The sequence below is a fragment of the Ascidia mentula genome, chromosome 9 (genome assembly GCF_947561715.1).
Source record: "Ascidia mentula chromosome 9, kaAscMent1.1, whole genome shotgun sequence".
NCBI classification, from domain to species: Eukaryota; Metazoa; Chordata; class Ascidiacea; order Phlebobranchia; family Ascidiidae; genus Ascidia; species Ascidia mentula.
The window spans coordinates 12,802,195-12,821,936 of NC_138574.1; the positions used below are offsets into that span (position 1 = coordinate 12,802,195).

Below are 19,742 nucleotides of genomic sequence, written 5' to 3' on the forward strand. Positions count from 1 at the left end.
GGGAAATAGCATCCGATCTTGAGACGTGTCGGGCCCACTTTTGAACGTGGACAGGCCATTTCCAGGCTTTATTGTCCCACTTCTTAACATCGCGAATGAAGCGACCGCGTCGGCGTCTTCGGCTGCTTCGACGGCGCCTTCCCCAAGCGTCAGTGTCGACCAATAGGAGGACGGCAAAAATGAGGGCGAACAGAATAAGTTTATTCATTGTTTAGTATCTTTATTGAATTTGATCCAAAAACCATAGAAATTTAAGCATAAAACGTTAGTGATAGATTTCAGCTATATTGAAGAATATCCTTGTATAAAAACACGAGACTTTTTAAAACCGCTCGATTCCTTTGCGACGGCGCCTTTATCGCTTATTTATTCCCTGACAGATAGCAGAACAGACTGCTAATAGTTATGTAGGAAATCCTTGTAAAAGTTCTTGTCATTTGGGATGGTAAAAGTGCCAACGTATAGCAAAAGGTACCCAACTACCCTGACACTACATTCTGCTTTAACACTTCAATCATCAAGCACTTCCATCAGCACAGTGATTTACCGATATTGAAGATTCATCCTTTGAAGCCTCAACCTCTGCATTTCTATTTTTAATCCGCTATGAACGCAACCCACGCGTCGGTATCAAAAACTTTAGTGGGCCCTTTATTTCCGAGACTGCATTGAAATATGATGGATTTTTCAAACTGCTGTTCGCGGGGATGCGTTGGATACCCTTACTGATGTACGTTTAGACCAGTGAAATTGTTGTCATATTTACGGTTGTTACGTTAAGCCTGCTCCCGCTCTGCTGCACAATTGACCAACTTTTCTTTGGGCCAATATGTATTAAAACGTTGGAAGCCTGTACATTGTTCACTTGAGTATGTTTGCTTCAATTTGCGCACCGCTGAAACTCTGCAGAAGTTCCACAACTATTGCTTTTACCAACCATGTTTTATACGCATGAATATGTTAAACCCACATTACGTTCTGGTGCACCCATAGCACAGCTCATCGGTCATCAAATGACACGTGACTCGTTAGTCTGTTGAATCGTTACCTACATATAGACATAGTTTGACAAAAGCAAACAGTTTTGTTTTACAGCCGCATGCACGTTTACATATAATTTACTCCCAACCTGCATGTCATGAATGATAATACCCAGTTGGAAACTTTTACCCGTACCATGTTAGTTATATCACCATACCCACACCTGGCCAAACGGACATTGCCTATATGCCTGGATTTTATCGCGAAAGGTAATGTCCGGCTGTACATGGCCATGCCATAGTACACCTGGTGAAACCCGATGATTTGTGGTAAATTTACGTAAACATCTGGTTTAATGCTGCATTATCCACGGTTAATGTCTGAATTATGCACATACCTATTTTACGCGCGTGTCCCTAGTCTAAAGGAACCGCAACACACAAAACATACAATTTTGTAGTTTAATTTCAAAACAGTGTCATTGTCCACAATCCATGAATCATTAGAAAAGGCTCCCTGTCGGATCCACTCGAACCCGCCTCTGTGCCGGATCCACTCGAACCCGCCTCTGTGCCGGATCCACTCGAACCCGCCTCTGTGCTTGCGATGGTTTCCTTTCGTCGCCGGTTTCTGCCATGGTTCCAGTCACTAGCCTGGCTTAGTACCAACTTTACTTCATTTCCAACAGCTTCATAAGAACTATTTTCAAATGTGGTGTACTGCACGTTTGCATGCAAATATACTGAAGGTTGGTATGTTCAGCCTGCTCCCGCTCTGATGCACAATTGGACAACTTTTCTTTGGGCCAATATTTATTTAACTGTTAGAAGCCTGTACATTGTTCCCTTGAGTCTGTTTGTTGTAATTTGTATCGGACCACTGCACAAAATCCGCATATGTTGCATAACCATGTCTTATACGTAAAGGAGTCTTAAAGTCCACAATTAAGTTGTTGCACTTTGTGGATATGTTAAACCAACATTACGTTCTGGTGCACCAAAAGCACAACTCATCGGTCATCAAATGATACGTGACTCGTTAGTCTGTTGATCGCCGACTCGTTTCCTAACTATACAAAAAGTGGCTGATCCCGTTTGGTTGCAATGCTCTGGCTGCGAAGCCTGCGAAGCCTGCGAAGCCTGCGAAGCCTGCGAAGCCTGCGAAGCCTGCGAAGCCTGCGAAGCCTGCGAAGCCTGCGAAGCCTGCGAAGCCTGCGAAGCCTGCGAACCTTTTGATCAAAATACGAGCGCTGAGATCGCAAATATGAAGGGGCCTGCGCAGTGGAGCGTTCCTGCCTTGCTATACGAAAGAATGGTAATACTTTTTCGTTGTCTAACTATATAAAATATAGTTTGATAGAAGCAAACTATTTTGTTTTACAGCCGCACGTTTGCATGCAAATAATTTACTCCCATGCAATTGTCATGAATGATTCAACTCGGTTAGAGACAGGTTTCCTGAATGCTTAGTGGTGAAGAAAACTTAAGGTTGGCGTCATGCGTGTATTTGTTGGTTCGCAATGCGAATCGATCCATGTTTTATGTTGTTTGTACCGCGTGTTGCGTAGCAAAATCTAAGCTTATCGGCGAGAAATTTGTATGACGTATGTAAACCAAATCTATGCCCATCATATTCCAACAAGGTAAAGAGACGTTTTTGATAAATTGCCTGGCGATACGAGATCAACCGTAAAAGACCCGGGGACGGAATAAAAAAATTGCTGATGACCCACCGAATTAATTTGACTTTCGTCACTGCGTACTTGACTTTTTAAGATAAATGATATTCATTGGCGTGTAGGCCTAATACCGTGTGGCATTGGTGAATATTGTAGGCTTTGTCTGCAACCTGGAAATTATGAAACACAAATGCATTTCTCATATTTTTTTATTTGAAATGAAATTTTCCGGTCATTCCGAATATACTGGTGGGTTTTCGGTGGCCTGCGACAATCGCAATCCTGTAAAAAGCGAAACAAATTTACTCACAACTTTATTAAATAAAATGTGTTGTTTAGATATGATACAATTATCAGCTTTGATCTTACTTTACACCTCTAGAAGTTGAACCAGTTTGGCGTCATCTTCGTCTGTTGACATCTCTTCGTTCATCTTCATAGCGTCCGTCGCCATGTCTTGCATGAGTTGGACGAATTCCTCGTTCTTCTGCAGGTCCATTAGTTCTGAAGTGTAAAATGTCGGTCTTATACCCTACTCGTAGAAGAAGTTCGTTGGTTTATACTCTGAATCCCAGGTTAAAATTTTAATTTCTTACAAAAACTGCAGTTCTTCATACAATGGATTTTTCAAATTTTTCGATCATGGCCTCTTTTAAACCAATAAAGTCATTTCAATGTCGCCTCATTACTTTTCGCAGTAATTAACACGGTAATTTACAGATACTAACCTTGTTCTGTCATGTCTTCAGGCGACGTGTCTCTGCATGCAAAAATAAAAATAAATGACATTCATGATTACTTGCACCACAAGCTCTTTGCCGTCTTACCCGAACCATTTAGTCCATTTCTTGACGTGTCCGGCCCACTTGTGAACGTGGCCAGCCCATTTCTGGGCCTTATTGGCCCACTTCCTAACACCGTTAATGAAGCCACCACGTCTTCGGCTGCTTCGGCGGCGACGACGACGGCGTCTTCTCCAAGCGTCAGTGTCGACCAATAGCAGGACGGCGAAAATCAGGGCGAACAGAATAAGTTTGTTCATGATTTTGTTTCCTTAATGAATTTGATCAAAAGATCCTTGAAATGTAGGCTTAAAACGTTAGTGAAGAACTACAGCCATACGGAACAATGACCATTTAGAAAACACGATATTTTTCGAAAACGCTCGATTCGACCGAACTTTTTTGTCCAACAAAAGAAAAATTACAATTTGTTTCATGAGAAATCCTTGTAAAAGTTCGTGCCGTCCGTGATGGTGCGTGCAGCAAAAGTACCAATCTATCCTAACACTTTCTTCTGCGTTAACCCTTCAGCCAACATGCTCTTCCGAGAGCACAGTGATTTTCTAATATCTGAGATTCATCTTTTATAGCCATGACCGCTGTATTTTTGTTTTGATTCGCCTTGAACGCAACCCACGCGTCGATTACTCAATCTTCAACTTGCTCTTTTCATTCCATGACTCCTCTCTAATATATCCGGACTTTTCAACCTGCTGTTCGCAGGGACGAGTTTACTATCTTGATCAATGTACGTTTAGACCAGTAAATTGTTGGTATACTGATAGTTTTTATGTTAAGCCTGCTCCCTTTCTGCTCAAAATTGCCCAACTTTTTTTGGAGGCAATAAGTATTTAACTATTGGAAGCCAGTACGTTGTTCATTTGACTCTATTTGTTTCAATTCGCATCAAACCACCGCTCAAAACCGCATATGTTGCATAACTATTGTTTTTAGCAACCGTGTTTTATACGTAAAAGAATTTAAATGTCCAACAATAAGTTGTTTTGGTCTTCGTGAATACGTTGAACCCACATTACGTTCTGGCGCACCAATAACACATCTCATCGGTCATCATATGTCACGTGACTCGTTGGTCTGTTGATCATTGACTCGTTACCTATAACTATAGCAGATATTTTGACAAGGCGAACTGTTTTTGTTCTTTCGCAATGAGTCACAAAATTGAGGCTTATCGACGAGAAACTTTTATGACGTAATTCAGACAAATCTATAGACATCTTATTCCAACAACGTAAATAGACTCATATGACATGTTTCTGTGCGATACGAGATCAATCGTTAAAGACACGTGGACCGATTTGGAAAACAAATTGTTTATTTCCGATTTAATTTGACTTTTGTTAAACTGTTGAGGACCCTTTAAAAAACATTCATTCGGTTTTATTTTGTTTCAGATTGATTTATTAATGTATTTTAACCACAATGCATATTTGCTTTTTTCAATTAAATATTCGGCGAAATGATATATTGATTTGCTATATCGTGTAGCAAGGGTGGTTTTTTAGGCATTGTCTGCAACCCAGAATTCATGAAACACAAATGCATTTCTCATATTTTATTATTTGAAATGAAAATTTCCGGTCGTTCCGAATATACTGGTGGGTTTTCGGTGTTCAGCGACATTTGAAATCCTATGAAAAAAAAAAACAATAGAATCACAACTTCATTTGTCAAAAACTGCTGTTTACATATGAGTCACTATTATCAGGTTCTAACTTACTTTACTCAAGGAGATGATCCAGATCGACGTCATCATCGTCTGTTGCCATCTCTTCGTTCAGGTTCATCGCATCCATCTCCATGTCGTGCATGAGTTGGACGAATTCCTCATTATTCTGCAGGTCCATCAGTTCTGAAGTGTAAAATGTCAGTCTTATACCCTTCTCGTAGAAAAAGGTTAGTAGGCTTATACTCTGATTCGCACGTTAGAAGTTTGGTTTCTTACAAAAATACAGTTCTTTATGTAAGCCTACGTCCTTTTGCCTTATTTCAACCAGAATAGTCATTTCAATGCTGCCTGATAACTTTTCGCAAAACATCATAATTTACATATACTAACCTTCTTCTGACATGTCTTCGGGCGACTTATCTCTGCATATAAAAAGAAAATTAAATGACATTTATCATTACTTGCACCACACATCATAAAGCTCTTCGCCGTCTTACCCGAAAACTCCAATCCATTTCTTGACGTGTCCGGCCCACTTGACAACGTGGCCAGCCCATTTCTTGGCATGACCTACCCACTTCTTAACACCACGAATGAAGCGACCGCGTCGACGTCTGCTTCTGCGACGACGGCGTCTTCCCCAAGCGTCAGTGTCGACCAATAGGAGGACGGCGAAAATGAGGGCGAACAGAATAAGTTTATTCATGGTTTAGTTTCTGTTTGAATATCTTAGAAGATAAAGTATTTTAATTTTGGCTTATCATTGCACACAACTGCACGGATACATAAAAACTATTGCATGAGATATGAAAAACAATTGTATAGTTTTGGTTGTCTCGTTATAAGAAACGCATTTCCAGACAAGAGCTATATTACACCTTAAAAAAACACACTGTTTTTCCCATTCTAGAAGCTGATCCCTTTTCAAATCTTACAACCAACAAGCGCTTATAGGAAGCAAAGGCGCTAGTGACTTTCTAGTTTCTGGGTCAGCTTTTATAGCTTTCGTTTTTACGTTTGTTGTTGTGCTGGACGGGAATAATGTGTTGAGTAATTCTTGCATTCATAAAATAACTTTCCCGCCCGAGTCGACCGTTTACTCACACGTGGTTTCTCTTTTATGAATGCATTGCACGTTCTGTGACTGAATTGTGTATTCAAAAGAAAATGAATGCAGCGAAACCAGGCCATATTATTAAAATTCGTTAGATCCGCGTCGGGAGCTGTTGCCAAGATGTGATTTATTTTTTTATAGACAACCACTTTCATGTGTTTGAGCATATGGTCTCGACATAAATAGTTGTGTGCGGAATATTCTGTGTACTGGGGAACGCATGCAGTCACTGCAGGCGAACAAATGTATATATATAACATGATTCATGCCACATGCACAGTATCTTTCATTAGCATCAATATATAGCCCTTAATATTATTCAAAATATATCAGAAACTGTAATGTTTTTTCCAAGGCAACAAAACAACTATTATTAACAAAACTTTTTGGTCCGTGTGACGGTTTAATTGATTTTCTATTCCCTGTTATATCTTTCCCATTACATATTGCATGTTTGCTCTCAATGCATTTTAGCTGCTCATGACATAACATTATTTACGTTTGACGTCACAGGCACATCACGGCAATGTGTTTAAGCGATACGTCATATCACCGGATCTTGTGAATGTGACAATTTGTTGTTTGATTGAAACTATTTCTTGGGGTTTCCGTGGAGAGTATGGACGAATATTGTTTTATGTTTCTTGGATTTCTTGAACATAGAGATTTCTAGGTACATTTTAACGACACAAAGTGTTTTGACATGACCATGCGAAAGCGTTTATCATATTTTATTCACTGAAAACGCAAAGTTTGTATTTTCTGTGTATATTTGGAGCTTTCATTCCTATCCGAACCTCGTAGTTCTGCAAAACAATGTGGCATTTATTGACAAAAATATAAGTTGCATTCTCTAGGTCAAAACTGCTTTTTGCAGCTCATACTACATTTTAACGACGAAGATCTCACTTTGCTCCTCAAGGAGTTAGTCCAGACCGACGTAATCATCGTCTGTAGCCAACTTTTCGTTCAGTTTCATCGCATCCATCTCTATGTCGTGCATGAGTTGGACGAATTCGTCGTTATTCTGGAGGTCCATTAATTCTGGAACGAAGGAATATGGATGAAAATGCATTCGCTTGAAGGTTTTGTTAAACTTAATTGTGGTTGGGTGTTTATACTAGCTTTAGTTATCCGATCCCCTTTCAGGTTTGCCCCTGACGAATTTTGTGTGGTTATGATTCCCGATTTGAATATAATAAAGCTTTTGTTCTGTATTTACTCTTCGTAAATGTCTTTATTTTGTACGTTGGGTGTGTTATATACCAACCTTGTTGTGTCATTTCTTCTGGCGATCGATCTCTGCATACAAAGCAACACAGTTAAAACAAATCTCTGACATATATCCAGTCAAAGTTGTTCATGTACCCAATCATCATTACATGACTCACCCAATCCATTTGAAGACGTGACCAGCCCACCTGACCACGTGACCAAGCCATCTACTACCACCCCCGCTGTGACTTCTACGTCTTCTTCCCCTAGCGTCGGTGCCGACAAGTAGTAAGACGGAAATAATAAGGGTGAACAAAATTCGTCTGGTCATGGTTTTGTTTTTCTTAGAAACACGATCTTAACCTTCGAATGTTAAGTTTGTGTTTAATGATAGCATACATATATATTTAGCGGATTATCAGGCTACTGTTCCATGTACCACAGTTAAAAATAATTCATAAGGGCAAGAATCCCCTCCTTAACATTATTTTTTCGGGGTTTAAACATTATCTTTTCGGGTATCATATATCGTTCTGGGGTGGTTCTGTTTTTTTTGCCAAATTAATGTCGCTAGTGTGGATCATTTCTTATTCATTTGTGGTTTCGTTCTGGAGATTAGTACCAGTAGCTGGTTTTCCTGTGTTCGTGCCTTTAGTACTTTGTTTGTGTACGTGCGCATTCCTCTTACAGCCATGGCAGCCGCGGACCGTTCCATACGGGATGCACGCGATATGAATCAACGGAAGCCAAACAGTCGGGAGACGTGCGTTCAGTTTCCCAACGTTATATGATATTCTTTAAACAATGCCGTTTTTTGGAAATGAGAATTCATTAGTGCATGTATAGGTATTTCACTATGAGGGAGCTACTATTATGCCTGAATGCGAGTGCAACCTACAGCGTCATAGAAGTTTATTGGTCCTGAGGCATTTGCACTTGCAGCAAAGGCGAATATGCAACCTTAAATATTATTTGAACACATATATTTGAAAGAGGAACAGCACTAAACGTCAACAATCTAAATAATGCCCGTGCTGCAAATTATTTTTAACAGCATAAAACACTCCCTATAGTAAGACGTGTAGTAAGACAGTCGCTAACAGAAACAATGAAAGTTTTATCTGCTCAAGTCATGGCATGCTTCTTTCCTCAAAACATTGAATCTCAATAGAGGATGCGCGTTAAGTGACTCTCTCGCAATAGCGACGGAGTAGTTCCGTTTCCTTTCCGCAAATACTATTTTGTTTTGAAAATAGCTCTTCCCGATAAAATGATTCAGGCACCGACCATATGGCGGCTCCAAGCCTGGCGATGTTTGTTTTTCATTTATGCGGATGTGGGAGGCATCAAGTCGACGCTAAGTGGGCGTTTCCTCACACACAAAACGTTTTGTGAGCACGAGCGAATGTGGCTAACACGACTGCATCACTTGCCGTTTCTACACAAAATTATACCAAAGTGTTCATGTATTTTGAAAGCTACATCTATAGATGGCCACTGTTTCGTCCTGCAAAATGCAACGGTTGCAACTTGTTTGGTGCCAAATGTTTGAAAATTAATTGAGATTTAAATAATGCTACCAAATTAATTTGACAGGTGTTTGTTTAGTCTCCACCACAACTATATACCACATATTTGCACGATTTCTATGATCACAATTGCCTACCTAGCTGTGGGGTGGTTATTTAGCATCTACCCACGCCAAGCTGCACCGATGAGACCTAGTTAATCGTAACAGTGGCCATCTGTAATCAGCTCGCAAAGTTCATATTATTAGCTCCATGCTTATGTGTAGATGCATGTTCAAAACATTATATTCTAATACCCGTGTACCCCCCAAAAAACTGTTAATTGCCACGCAAGTTTCATACACACGTAAGATTAAACAGGCAGTCACCTGTTTGCGTTGCAGAGAGGCTGCACCACGTTTAATAATTTCGAAGATTTGCTACTTCCAATTAGCGCATTCTACGATCTAACCGCGAGGTGGCGTTGTTTTTGTTGGGTTTAAAATATTTTTGGCGGGAGAGGGCAGCATCGACCAAGGCTCTTAACCGCTTTTCCTAACAGATAGCAAAACCGACACCAAAATCTGAAACATAAATCTACACCTTGCCTCGCCTAACAGTGCGGCGTTTTCTTGATCAAAACAGTCGCACGTTTTACTTGAAAAATCTTCAACTGCCAGAACAACAGATGCCGGCCGAACGGGCTCTTGTGTAGCTATATATATGTCATTACAACCAGGCGTTTTACTTTAAAATGACGGAGGTGTCCATTGATGGTGTTTCGCAACTATTTACCAAAAAGAGCGATTTCCTTTGTTAGCACTGGACAAACTTTCCGGCGCGAAACCGTTGACACAGGCGAAAGTTTTTGTTCAAATGAGACAGGATGGTGGATCCCGGCGTTTGAATAAGGCTTTCACTTTCTTAGGCCTGGATTTTTGTACAGGGAATTTCAATCCGGACTTATGGCCTCCGGATCAATGCACTGTTTGCGTTTCATAAACCTGTTATCACAATGTATGAAAAAATTTCTGAAGCTATCTTATGCTCAATGCTCTATTCAATAAACGAAAAGAAAACCGAATGCGGATGTTTGAATGGTGAGTGTTGTGCAGAACGAAACCGGTGCATTCAATTACCGGATTTCCCGGAATCCGGAGAAGAAATAGATTTTGAGTGGATGCGAAAATACATTGTTTCAAATTTATTCTCGAAAGTTTTACTCCAAAACCATATTAACTCGGTATGTACTCGCTTCCTACGTGTGAATTTCGATCCATTTGTCTCGAAACCTATAAACTTGATGTATTTTCATCGTGCCTGTGGTTCTCGTGCAGATGTATGCAGCGTCAGCCAATCACGTGTTGGTTATCGCAACGTTTCAATTAACAACCAGGTGGAAAAAGGTGTTATATATGAGTGGTATGTAGCACGGGTTTAAATCCACGGGGTGGCATGAAAATTGTGCCCGCAAACATTATTTTAACACTGGGCGCCTAAATGGCCACACTAGTATTTAAGTATAGGTCCTGACTTGACTAATTTCTTGCAGTCGTATTTACTGTAAACACTAAGAACCATGAAGCAATCATTGGTAATATGGGCCCTCGCGTTGGCGATCCTCGTCGCCAGCGTAGACTGCCGCAGGAGAAGGAGAAGTAGAAGTAGAAGAGGACGACGATTCTGGAGTTCGAAGTCAAGAAGGTCACAGCGAAAACCGAGGTGGGGAAGTGGCCGATCAGCTCTGTTTAGGCAAATGGCGCACTATCTTCCTGAGTTGATGATGATGATTTCAAGTCCAAGAAGGTTGGTTTTCTGTATTTCGTATTATACGATGCTTGTACGATACAGAGTATACATACATTTTGTTTATAGGGGAATGGGAAGCAAACTACAGGGGCAGTATTACCCCCAGCAAGGAGAAGGATACAGAATGCATGGTAACGGAAGTTGACATAAGTGAATACGCAATACTGTCCTGATATTTCTTTACTTAAAAGTTATGCCGCGCTATATTTTTATTTAGTAGTCCCTTAACCGACTTCTCCTTTTTGCATTTCGATTTATTTTAATGCAAATGAAGTTGAAAGATGTACAATTCGACTAAACCCCTTTATTACGTTACAGGGATGGAAGCACTCCATATGAAACCCACACAGGATGAGGCAGGAAATGACATCATTGATATGTGACATCATGGTTTACGATGGCACGCCAACTGGCGAGCAAAATTCGAGAATAAAAAAGTTTAATTTCCACGTATCGTCGTTGTAGCGCAAAATTAGGAATTGTTTTGTCCGGTTTGTTGACTTCTACACCTAGGTTTAGAATTGCTTCACGAGATTGAGTAATCCGAAATGTAATAGGGCTTTACTAGGTATGCGTCAACACCATAAATATACGACAATGTGGCCGATTCAGAATACCTACATTAAGTATTATCGCCGGACTCAAAACGTGGTCATGTCGTAAAACGTCACATGTACCATTTGTGTTTTCGCTGCAGCGATATAAATATATTTTAGTGACGTCATTCTTGCACTAATTCCCTTGTGTTTTAATCCTACAAACCCCCGTTTTGTACACAAACGCGCGATGCTAAGCGCCGTTGTCTTGATTTGAGTCCACGTAATGTCATGTAGGATTAGTTGTTCGAATTGGAATGCGGCCAAAATTGAAATATGCGTAGTCCTACTTGGGTTCAGCCCGATACATCACTACGCTTTATGTAGTTTGCGTATGATATATATTAGCTTTGCATATAATATATATGGTCCAGTATCCACCCGAAAGATTTAATACCATTTGCTCTGGACTGCTCACAACAAACACTGTGGATAGCAGTATAAGCATTTGATATTTGAGACCCAGCTTGAATGCGTTTTGATCGAAATTTTGATTTTATGGATTGCCGGATTTTCACGAGCTTTTTGTGAAAAGACAATTAAATTTCCCGTTTCTAAGCTTGCAGTGAATGAATGAATGCGAGCGAAATATACACAGAAGTAAGCTTTGTGAGGAAAAAAAAAACTTATTGTTTGATACGAAATTGGTATCGGGTTTTGAAACGGTGTCCGGTGCACGAGAATGCAAGCTGTGCGAAAAACGAAGACGCAGAAACCATACGTGTGAAAGTTTCAAGGTTATTTGTAATAGACGTGGGGGGAAATCCTGTTGGGTTGCTCTATTGTTTTGAAATCCGGTATCAGTGCTTTGCTTATTTAAGCTGGGAAGACTAACGTAGAACACACCATAAGTGCATCAAAGCAGCAATGTAGGCAGAAAGATACATGAAGCTGCAATCAATGCGATATATTTCGAAACTTGTTAATTTTCAACAATGATAATTTTTTTTTTCAGTTACTGGTTTTGTTTCAATACACCTGCAAATCGAAATGGCAAAATTTGTGTTTATCATTGCAATCAGTCTGGCCCTGTTGCTCAACGTTGACTGTCTTTGGTGCAGGCGCAGGAGGGCACAAATAAAGAAAGCTATCCACAAGGCAGGGCAACTTGTCAATGAAGTGAATCGTTTGTCGGCCTACATAGGAAGATTGCATGTGTACGTTCACCGTTTCTATTGCTACAAATCCCTGTAGTTTTTACTATATTGTTGTTAAATCATTGATGCGTCATACTTTACGAAGGATTCTTTTTTACTATACTATTGTTACTACTACTTATTTGAGATATATTTATTATTTTTAATTCTATTTTTCAAATCTAGCGCCATAACATATATTTTATCGTTTTGCAGACCAAAGGTGAAGGGCCAAGACTCCTCAGATGACAGTAAGTACTTGTCAGTAAAATGTTTGTTAGTTTCCCAAGCATTCTCTGTTTTTTAAGTTGTAGTCGTACCTGCGGCCCGTAAAGACACACTTAACACATCACAGAGATCTCATACATTTTATTTCGGTTTAAATCAAATGCGTTTAAATGCATTTTGCTCATTCACAACCCAATATGTAATGTTACACAATACCTTATGGCAGGAAATGAAACGGAGGAAGAAGATAACGATTTGGAGGACTTGGACGCGCTCCTGGACCTTGATTCAGAGTGACCAGCACTCCGTGAGACAACACTAACTTCGACACAAGATCGGAAGCCTGTGTTTGTGCAACTATTTGTGTACCTGCGTTTTCGGTGTCAATAAAAACAAACGGACGATAAACTCCGCATTGCAATTGTGCCATAACCCAGATGGAAATAAAACTCCATTGTTGGCAACGTTTATTTTGACAAAAAACATTCAATTAAGTCTAAAGCAATGGTGATTGTTAAAAGAAACAAAACACATGATTTACATCTGCCGTACGGCCGCTTTCAACGTTTTTCATTTAAAAATATCAGACATAATTATGGCCACGTGACTCACGACAATAGGTGTAGAAAACGTTATCACAATGGTTGAAACTTTTTTGTTTTCGCCCAGAACGTTAAATAAGATTTGCTAAACGGGTTCAGCTCATTGTAAAACTGGAGTGAATGAGTATCGTTCAGGAAGGGAGTGCGAAACTGAGCGTTGGTCTCATTGCTAAACGATACTTACCGCATCCTGTACTTTAACGTGTTACAATTGAAACTTATGGGATGTTGCAGAGTAGGCGAAAGCATCCACAATCAAACGAAAGGTTTTGTTAATTGTTTAGTAGCAGAACCGATAATTCGCACAATGCTATATGGGGGTATCGTCTTCATTCACACGGCACTACTATCGCTGGTTTCAACACAGTTAGTGGCGCCAAGTTTCGTTACCTATATCGTGATTGTATAAATTCAAACCTACGTGGCTGCTTAACTACTAGGGTACATACAATCAAGTTGTCTGCATCAAGCTGTCTACGTCAAGTATACCAGTAAGTATTAGTTTTATTGCTAAAAATTTTGACATTGCTTTCATCAATTTTACCAAAAATCTTTCTGGAGGACCGATGCCATCAATTATTAGTTCTTTACAAACTGTTACATAGGTTCACAGAGTCATGGGAAAGATTTCATTGCTCCTTATCGGCCTCGCGCTGATCGCAAACATAGAGTGTTACATGACAGAAAATGGGGTTCTCATAACTCAGACCGAAGAGCAAGCGCGCCGCATTTCCAAGGGGCTAACCACTCTTATGGGACTGTTGTACGCCGCCCATGAGTAAGTTGAACTTGTGTATGTTTTCAACTGTTTTTGTTTCTAATCGTTTTATCGGACGCGTTTGCTCGGGTCGAACGTTGGACTTTTATTTTTGGGGGATAAAATGTAGTAGAGGGAATATTGTTTATTGAATGTATTTTATTTCTCAGCGAGGTCAAAGAACCCACCGGATTCTCGGAAGACGGTACGTGACCCTTACAATCCTCCGTTGCATATAGTTTTGCCAGATCATACTCTGGTTTGTGGAAACATTGTCCAAAAGCATAGTTTTCCCTGTTAGTTGTTTGTGATTAAATAAGGAACAAAGCAACAGATATTTTAAATTTTGAAAAGGTTTTTGTTTCGTCTACAGATATGGAGTCACCTGAGGCGGATAGCGATCTGATGGAGTTGAACGAAATGTTGCAACGTTATATTAACTGAATTGAGTCGTAATTTCCTCGTCACTGTCAATAAATTCAATGTACCGGGTGATTTTCGTCATTGTATGCGGTAATCATACACACCGAGCATAATGGAAGAATAATGATAAGGGATAAGTACAGACTTTGTATAGCATCCATAGATCCGCGAAAAACAAAAAAAAGATTTTACATGCTGCATTGCAACGTTATACACTTTCACCAAAACATAAACAATAAATAAATCACAATATCTACAATGTATTGTCCATAATTGCACCACTCTGACGTTGACAAACTTAACCCGTGGATAAAAATAACAATAAAAGAAGGTAAGCATACACCCATTCAGTTGGAGTGTTGTGATTCTAATCGCGCGGTTCGTATTGACACGAATTTACAGTCGACATTTTAATTGGAACTTTGTCGAGTCTGGAAGGTTGTAACACTGAATTAAACGAGCAACTACCGGGCACAATCCACGCACGCTGCACATGATTGCCGGAGTGATGAATTTCCTGCCATTTTCCACTCAAATCCTTCAAGCACGTCCTGAGCTAAAATCGCCTGTGGGCTAATTGTGTCGCTTTACATGCGATTATCTTACCGTGATTGACTACGGCGACACTTATTAGACGCCTGATCCGTTCTACCATAATCGCAATAATATCGTTTAGGCAGAAACCTGAAATGACCAAAACGTGCTTGGTTTAAAACAAGACAGCCCCTGTGTTTCATCGTTGGACAGTTGATACTGTATTTGAAACATCAAGTGGGTTTTTACTGCAAAAGTGTGACGCGGCATTGTGGAGTATTAGACGAAGTTTAGCATCATAATGGACGAAGTTGCAAATGTTTCAAACGAAAGGTAATCTCACCTTGATATAACATGTCTTAGTAACACTTTGAGAAATGTTTATGATTTGTTATCACAGTTGTGAGGTGTAATTTTGTCCCCCTCCGATGGTTGTAGCGTTCATTGGTGTATCATATTTATTTCAGCATCTACAAACGCCCGTTTAGTGACGTTGCAGTGGCGGTGACGTCATCAATTCTTTTGCCCCTGTGTGCGTTCGGCCTGGTTGCCAATCTAACCACTATCGTCGTTATCGCAAGATCGCAAAAACTCAAGTAAAAATCCCTGCGTATTAACATATTTCTTAATCTTTGAGCACCTAAACAATTGAAATTTACAGGACTGTGTTCAACTGCATGATAATGAGCTTATGCGTATCCGACCTCCTTTCGGCTGCTGTAAGTCCCTTATTTCTTTACCGACGGACGTGGGGTTTCGACGAATGGAACGCATCGTGCTTCCTTTGCAAGGTAAGTAGGAGTTTGCTTGGAATAATTGTGATACACATGTTTTGAGCATAAATACAAAGCCTAAAACAAAGGTTAACAAGCAAGGAAACAGTTGGTTTTGTAATATTAAGTTCCAATACTTGCTTGTTAATTTTGAGAGAATTTGGCCTTGGTTAGGTATTGTCTGTTAATCTGCGATATCAAGTTACCGCAATAAGAATATGTTTTGAAGCAGCAAGTCTCATTTATGTCAGTAGATTTAGTTGTTAACACTGGTTAATACAGCAGGTTAAACAAGCCTAGTATCATTACTGGTTTAAACAAGGATGCAAGACGATCTTCGGAAAAACATCAAGTCTCCTATATCGGAGCACAAAATTCATTTTATTCAGCCCGAAAAGCCTTTTATATCCTGTCCGAAAATAATGGTTCAAACGTTCGTGTTCACATTAATTTCTTTACCATTAGTTACTGCTGATTTAGATATAATTTTTTCAATTATTTGCAGTTCATCTGGGGTGTTGATATATGGACTTCCTACGTAACATCAGCGCACATTCTTCTCTTTGCCATCGTACGATTTCTGTCTGTCAAATCTCCGGGTCATTACTACAAAATTAAAAGGATTCACATCAAGGTTTGCGTTTGAATGTTGAAAATAATTTGCCAGAATAAGATACACTTTGGGTCAATACACGCTTAACAGTTACTATTGGCGTAATTGGCATTTAAGTAACACCATTTTTGTTGTTTATTTTGTGAACGAACCCCTCATATTCCAGCCACTCTCGCATATTCAACAAAAAGCTGCATAACACACTAAATAAGATCGAAAAATGGCGTGAAATTGCCCAATGTGCTGTAAAATTCACCTGAAGATTAGTAAGTTCGCAACCAATTTTTGTTTTCGCCAGGTTACGATCGCCTGCATTTGGTTTGCCATGTTTCTGATTGGCTTCATACCTTTTTTTCTCTGGTTCGGATCGAGCACTCGTGATCGAAGTGTCAATACCGTTGATGCAAAATGGCCTGCGTGTACCCTGATTTTAGAGTGGTGAGACGTAGATCAATGTGTACCAGAACTGCTGCATAGGATCGATATTTTCTATCAAATATACCTCCATACTCAGACTATATAAATGTCTTACTATATAAAGAGCATCGCTGACATACAGGAACAAAGCTTTTGCATCTCGGCTAAACCGGGCATTCGAATCCATGCTATCCATTACGTGTTATACAATCACAAATCGTAGCTAAACATTTATAATCGGTTATTATCTCAAACAATTCTATCCTCTATTGTTTTTGTTCCCTTGGAATATTTGTTTACAGCATTCCCTAATCGCCTTATACATATTGGTTCATTTCAGCGTTGCTTCTTTCCGCTTGTACACCAACATCGTCTACAGCATCATGTTCTATTTTCCAATGCTAGCACTGGTTGCCCTCTCCATCGCCATCGCGTGTGTGCTGTACGACAAAAGAAGAAATAGGAATTCGATAATCAGTAAGCGCCTTCGTCTTTCATGGGCTGCAAAAAATGCAAAGATACTTGCATTTCTATGGCTCAGTATTCCGTTATTCTCATGCAGCGCGCATGAAAGTTTGCGTTATCGGACTTTATAACAGACAAACACTTGATAACAGGGTTTGTTCGTCTTACAAGGTACTTAGATATATATACATATTTTGCCTACTCATAGGAATCATCAGTATCACTTATTCAAAGTACTCTTATGCAGGGCGGTGTCGTGAAACGTTATTCCAGCCCCCATTTATCGGCACACGCGCCTGTTCATACGTAATAAAAAACGCTTAACTGTTTGACTGGACTTTACACTTAATTGTGAGCCCGACTCTGTAATTATTTGATGCTTCCTGTGACGTCAAACTTACTTTGCCAGGGGCTGGTTACGCAAGGCTTTTTTTACTGAAAATCCCACCTCATAAATATTTTTCTTGGAAGATTCTTGCTTTAACATGCATTTATTTTGTGGCATAAAAAAGATTTGTATATTACGCGAAAAAGTTAGGTCACGTTGATTTTTGCGCGAAGATACCAAGTTTAATAGTTATTTTTACCATTACAAAAAAGTTCTGCATGTTGCAGTCAACTAGAAAAAAGATTTGGCGACTGCTACAGATAACCACTGTTGTAGGAGTCAAAAAATCATTAATAAACAACATTACGTGTGTACACTTAAGCACGAGCTGGAGGAAATGCGTCAAACCGTTTGCCGAAACTAACACTGGAGCTAAAACGAAGAAAAAAGGAAAAGCAGATCATGCTCCAGCTGGGCCTCATCGTCGGTTCGTTCTTGGTCGGGTATTTTCCGCAGACAGGTGGGTGGTAAATATGTTGCTCAGACTGGGATACCGCGACGATAACTGTTGATTTGTTTGAAACCAGTCAACACACAAAAAACTGGCAACTATTACGTTATGGAGGTAATCTGGCTACACTGTCGTTGGTCATAGAAATATTGCCAGTCGCACTATTTGCTGCGCTGAAAGAAAATTGCTTCTTGCTATTAATAACAAGGATATTTTTTATTGCACTTAACGAAGCGTTAATTATTCACTTAGTTATGTATTGCATTGGGTTGTAATGGGTCATTGATCCTTTTGTTTACAGTTTATCATTTTTACACAACCGGTGCAACAATAAAGACACAATCAGCGAAAGAATTAGATTGGGCTTTTGGAACAGCTACGTATATCTGCCTACGCATGAGTGAATGCCTCAATCCAGTCTTCTACAACCTAGCTTCGAGGTAGATACTTGACTTCCTCCCTTTCGGGAAAACGTGATTACGCCTGGCCTAAATTTTAACAATTATGCCTGAGGCACTAAGTAAAAATAATTATCGCAGTATTTCGACGATAAGTGTGAAGGTAATTAAGGATTGAGTAAGTTTTGTAGATATAAAGTAGAGTTTATTCATGTGAACTTTGAAATACACTCTAAGACCTGTTGTAATTTTGCAGAAAAATGCGTAAGGAAACTGCGGCTATTGTATGTCATTGTTGCGGATCTGGCTATACCGCAAAATCCCAACTCTCCCTGTCTCAAACAACGCCCCGATCAGGAATGCCGAATGTGTCGCAATCCAGAGACAATTTGGAGATGTGAATGTGAAGCAGAATAACAAACAAATACCTCATACTGCAGTTTGCAAATTTTACGAATGAAGGTTCGGAATCGAGACACAACATTAATCGGAATTCACTTCAAAGTAACTGTAAATGACTGGAAGTAGTTGGGGCCAAAAATAGCCAAAGTTGAATGCCTTTGATTTTCTCTCACATTTCTTGTCTTTGTTCTATTTCTGCCAATACGTGAGCGCGTTTCTTATTGAAAACACATTTGTGATTTGTGGTAAAATTTGTAAAAATCTCAGTGGACTCGACATGTTTTTTTAGAATATCCTAAAACGTTTCAACTGGAAATAGCAAATATAGCATTGTGACTTGAGATTTTCTTTCGGCCTGGAACCGGACATTTTTGTTTTGCCCCAAATCCGGAAAAACGGAAAGGAGTTAGCCTTGGATGGTATAAAAAAGTTGTAGCTTTCAGTGATATTTGTATTGTGACTGCATAATAAACACTTGCTCGACAATTGCAAATTTGTGAAACAAAGGGCCAAGGTCAAAGATTCTTTATTTGGGTCCAATGCTAAAATAACTCATTCATTTGAAAATGAAACAGCTCAAAAAATTCACAAATTGTCCAAATCTTAGTTATCCTTGAGTTCATCTGGGGTCACATCCATCTTCATGCTTCCGGCCGGTGAAAAAAACATTCCTGGGACAGTTGGTACCAAATATCCACTTCAAACGCACTATAATGTAAATGATTTAATGTATAATAATGTGAGTGCAATACTTTTTACCAAATTGCCAGTTAAAATTATCT

General features: G+C 39.6%; 5 protein-coding genes and 2 long non-coding RNA genes across 8 annotated transcripts; 4 read left to right on the forward strand and 3 right to left on the reverse strand.

The window, feature by feature from the left end:
- Positions 1-2,831: 2,831 nt before the first annotated feature.
- On the reverse strand, positions 2,832-3,766 carry LOC145914176 (uncharacterized). The gene is made up of 4 exons (XM_083001963.1): positions 3,487-3,766; positions 3,388-3,419; positions 3,029-3,163; positions 2,832-2,941 (listed from the first exon to the last, which is right to left on the reverse strand). Exons 1-3 carry the CDS (start codon positions 3,699-3,701, stop codon positions 3,030-3,032), a joined length of 381 nt encoding a protein of 126 aa, XP_082858089.1. The 5' UTR covers positions 3,702-3,766; the 3' UTR covers positions 2,832-2,941; position 3,029.
- A 1,214-nt stretch (positions 3,767-4,980) lies between these two features.
- Positions 4,981-5,851, reverse strand: LOC145914242 (uncharacterized). The gene is made up of 4 exons (XM_083002044.1): positions 5,629-5,851; positions 5,522-5,553; positions 5,183-5,314; positions 4,981-5,093 (listed from the first exon to the last, which is right to left on the reverse strand). Exons 1-3 carry the CDS (start codon positions 5,835-5,837, stop codon positions 5,184-5,186), a joined length of 372 nt encoding a protein of 123 aa, XP_082858170.1. The 5' UTR covers positions 5,838-5,851; the 3' UTR covers positions 4,981-5,093; position 5,183.
- A 1,080-nt stretch (positions 5,852-6,931) lies between these two features.
- LOC145914250 (uncharacterized) lies at positions 6,932-7,820 on the reverse strand. 2 transcript variants are annotated; one of them, XM_083002052.1, is made up of 4 exons: positions 7,637-7,820; positions 7,516-7,547; positions 7,155-7,289; positions 6,932-7,051 (listed from the first exon to the last, which is right to left on the reverse strand). In XM_083002052.1, exons 1-3 carry the CDS (start codon positions 7,789-7,791, stop codon positions 7,171-7,173), a joined length of 306 nt encoding a protein of 101 aa, XP_082858178.1. In that variant the 5' UTR covers positions 7,792-7,820; the 3' UTR covers positions 6,932-7,051; positions 7,155-7,170. The 2 variants fall into 2 exon arrangements, with proteins under 2 accessions (XP_082858178.1, XP_082858179.1); XM_083002053.1 differs by having other exon boundaries at positions 7,020-7,051; positions 7,133-7,289.
- A 2,705-nt stretch (positions 7,821-10,525) lies between these two features.
- Positions 10,526-11,225, forward strand: LOC145914303 (uncharacterized). Its single transcript, XM_083002115.1, has 3 exons — positions 10,526-10,774; positions 10,844-10,908; positions 11,096-11,225. The coding sequence occupies exons 1-3, from the start codon at positions 10,548-10,550 to the stop codon at positions 11,158-11,160; spliced, it is 357 nt and encodes a 118-aa protein (XP_082858241.1). The 5' UTR covers positions 10,526-10,547; the 3' UTR covers positions 11,161-11,225.
- A 1,107-nt stretch (positions 11,226-12,332) lies between these two features.
- Positions 12,333-13,134, forward strand: LOC145914284 (uncharacterized). The gene is made up of 3 exons (XR_014403372.1): positions 12,333-12,530; positions 12,726-12,760; positions 12,964-13,134. It is a non-coding gene; the product is annotated as an uncharacterized LOC145914284 (long non-coding RNA).
- Positions 13,135-13,762: 628 nt separating this feature from the next.
- LOC145914322 (uncharacterized) lies at positions 13,763-14,588 on the forward strand. The gene is made up of 4 exons (XR_014403374.1): positions 13,763-13,830; positions 13,945-14,117; positions 14,267-14,301; positions 14,470-14,588. It is a non-coding gene; the product is annotated as an uncharacterized LOC145914322 (long non-coding RNA).
- Positions 14,589-15,304: 716 nt separating this feature from the next.
- LOC145913646 (growth hormone secretagogue receptor type 1-like) lies at positions 15,305-19,335 on the forward strand. Its single transcript, XM_083001378.1, has 9 exons — positions 15,305-15,386; positions 15,521-15,649; positions 15,715-15,844; positions 16,332-16,460; positions 16,738-16,877; positions 17,197-17,333; positions 18,032-18,169; positions 18,462-18,600; positions 18,815-19,335. Exons 1-9 carry the CDS (start codon positions 15,355-15,357, stop codon positions 18,957-18,959), a joined length of 1,119 nt encoding a protein of 372 aa, XP_082857504.1. The 5' UTR covers positions 15,305-15,354; the 3' UTR covers positions 18,960-19,335.
- Positions 19,336-19,742: the final 407 nt, after the last annotated feature.

Coding starts and splice junctions, on each gene's coding strand:
- LOC145914242 (XM_083002044.1), bottom strand. CDS start 5,837: ATGAATAAACTTATTCTGTTCGCCCTCATTTTCGCCGTCCTCCTATTG. Junction 5,554..5,628: donor AAATGGATTGGAGTTTTCGG/GTAAGACGGCGA, acceptor TTTTATATGCAG/AGATAAGTCGCCCGAAGACA. Junction 5,315..5,521: donor CGAAGACATGTCAGAAGAAG/GTTAGTATATGT, acceptor TTTACACTTCAG/AACTGATGGACCTGCAGAAT.
- LOC145914176 (XM_083001963.1), bottom strand. CDS start 3,701: ATGAACAAACTTATTCTGTTCGCCCTGATTTTCGCCGTCCTGCTATTG. Junction 3,420..3,486: donor AAATGGACTAAATGGTTCGG/GTAAGACGGCAA, acceptor TTTTGCATGCAG/AGACACGTCGCCTGAAGACA. Junction 3,164..3,387: donor TGAAGACATGACAGAACAAG/GTTAGTATCTGT, acceptor TTTACACTTCAG/AACTAATGGACCTGCAGAAG.
- LOC145914250 (XM_083002052.1), bottom strand. CDS start 7,791: ATGACCAGACGAATTTTGTTCACCCTTATTATTTCCGTCTTACTACTT. Junction 7,548..7,636: donor CACGTCTTCAAATGGATTGG/GTGAGTCATGTA, acceptor CTTTGTATGCAG/AGATCGATCGCCAGAAGAAA. Junction 7,290..7,515: donor AGAAGAAATGACACAACAAG/GTTGGTATATAA, acceptor CCTTCGTTCCAG/AATTAATGGACCTCCAGAAT.
- LOC145913646 (XM_083001378.1), top strand. CDS start 15,355: ATGGACGAAGTTGCAAATGTTTCAAACGAAAG. Junction 15,650..15,714: donor GCAAGATCGCAAAAACTCAA/GTAAAAATCCCT, acceptor TGAAATTTACAG/GACTGTGTTCAACTGCATGA. Junction 18,601..18,814: donor TTCTACAACCTAGCTTCGAG/GTAGATACTTGA, acceptor GTAATTTTGCAG/AAAAATGCGTAAGGAAACTG.
- LOC145914303 (XM_083002115.1), top strand. CDS start 10,548: ATGAAGCAATCATTGGTAATATGGGCCCTCGCGTTGGCGATCCTCGTC. Junction 10,775..10,843: donor ATGATTTCAAGTCCAAGAAG/GTTGGTTTTCTG, acceptor TTTTGTTTATAG/GGGAATGGGAAGCAAACTAC. Junction 10,909..11,095: donor AGAAGGATACAGAATGCATG/GTAACGGAAGTT, acceptor ATTACGTTACAG/GGATGGAAGCACTCCATATG.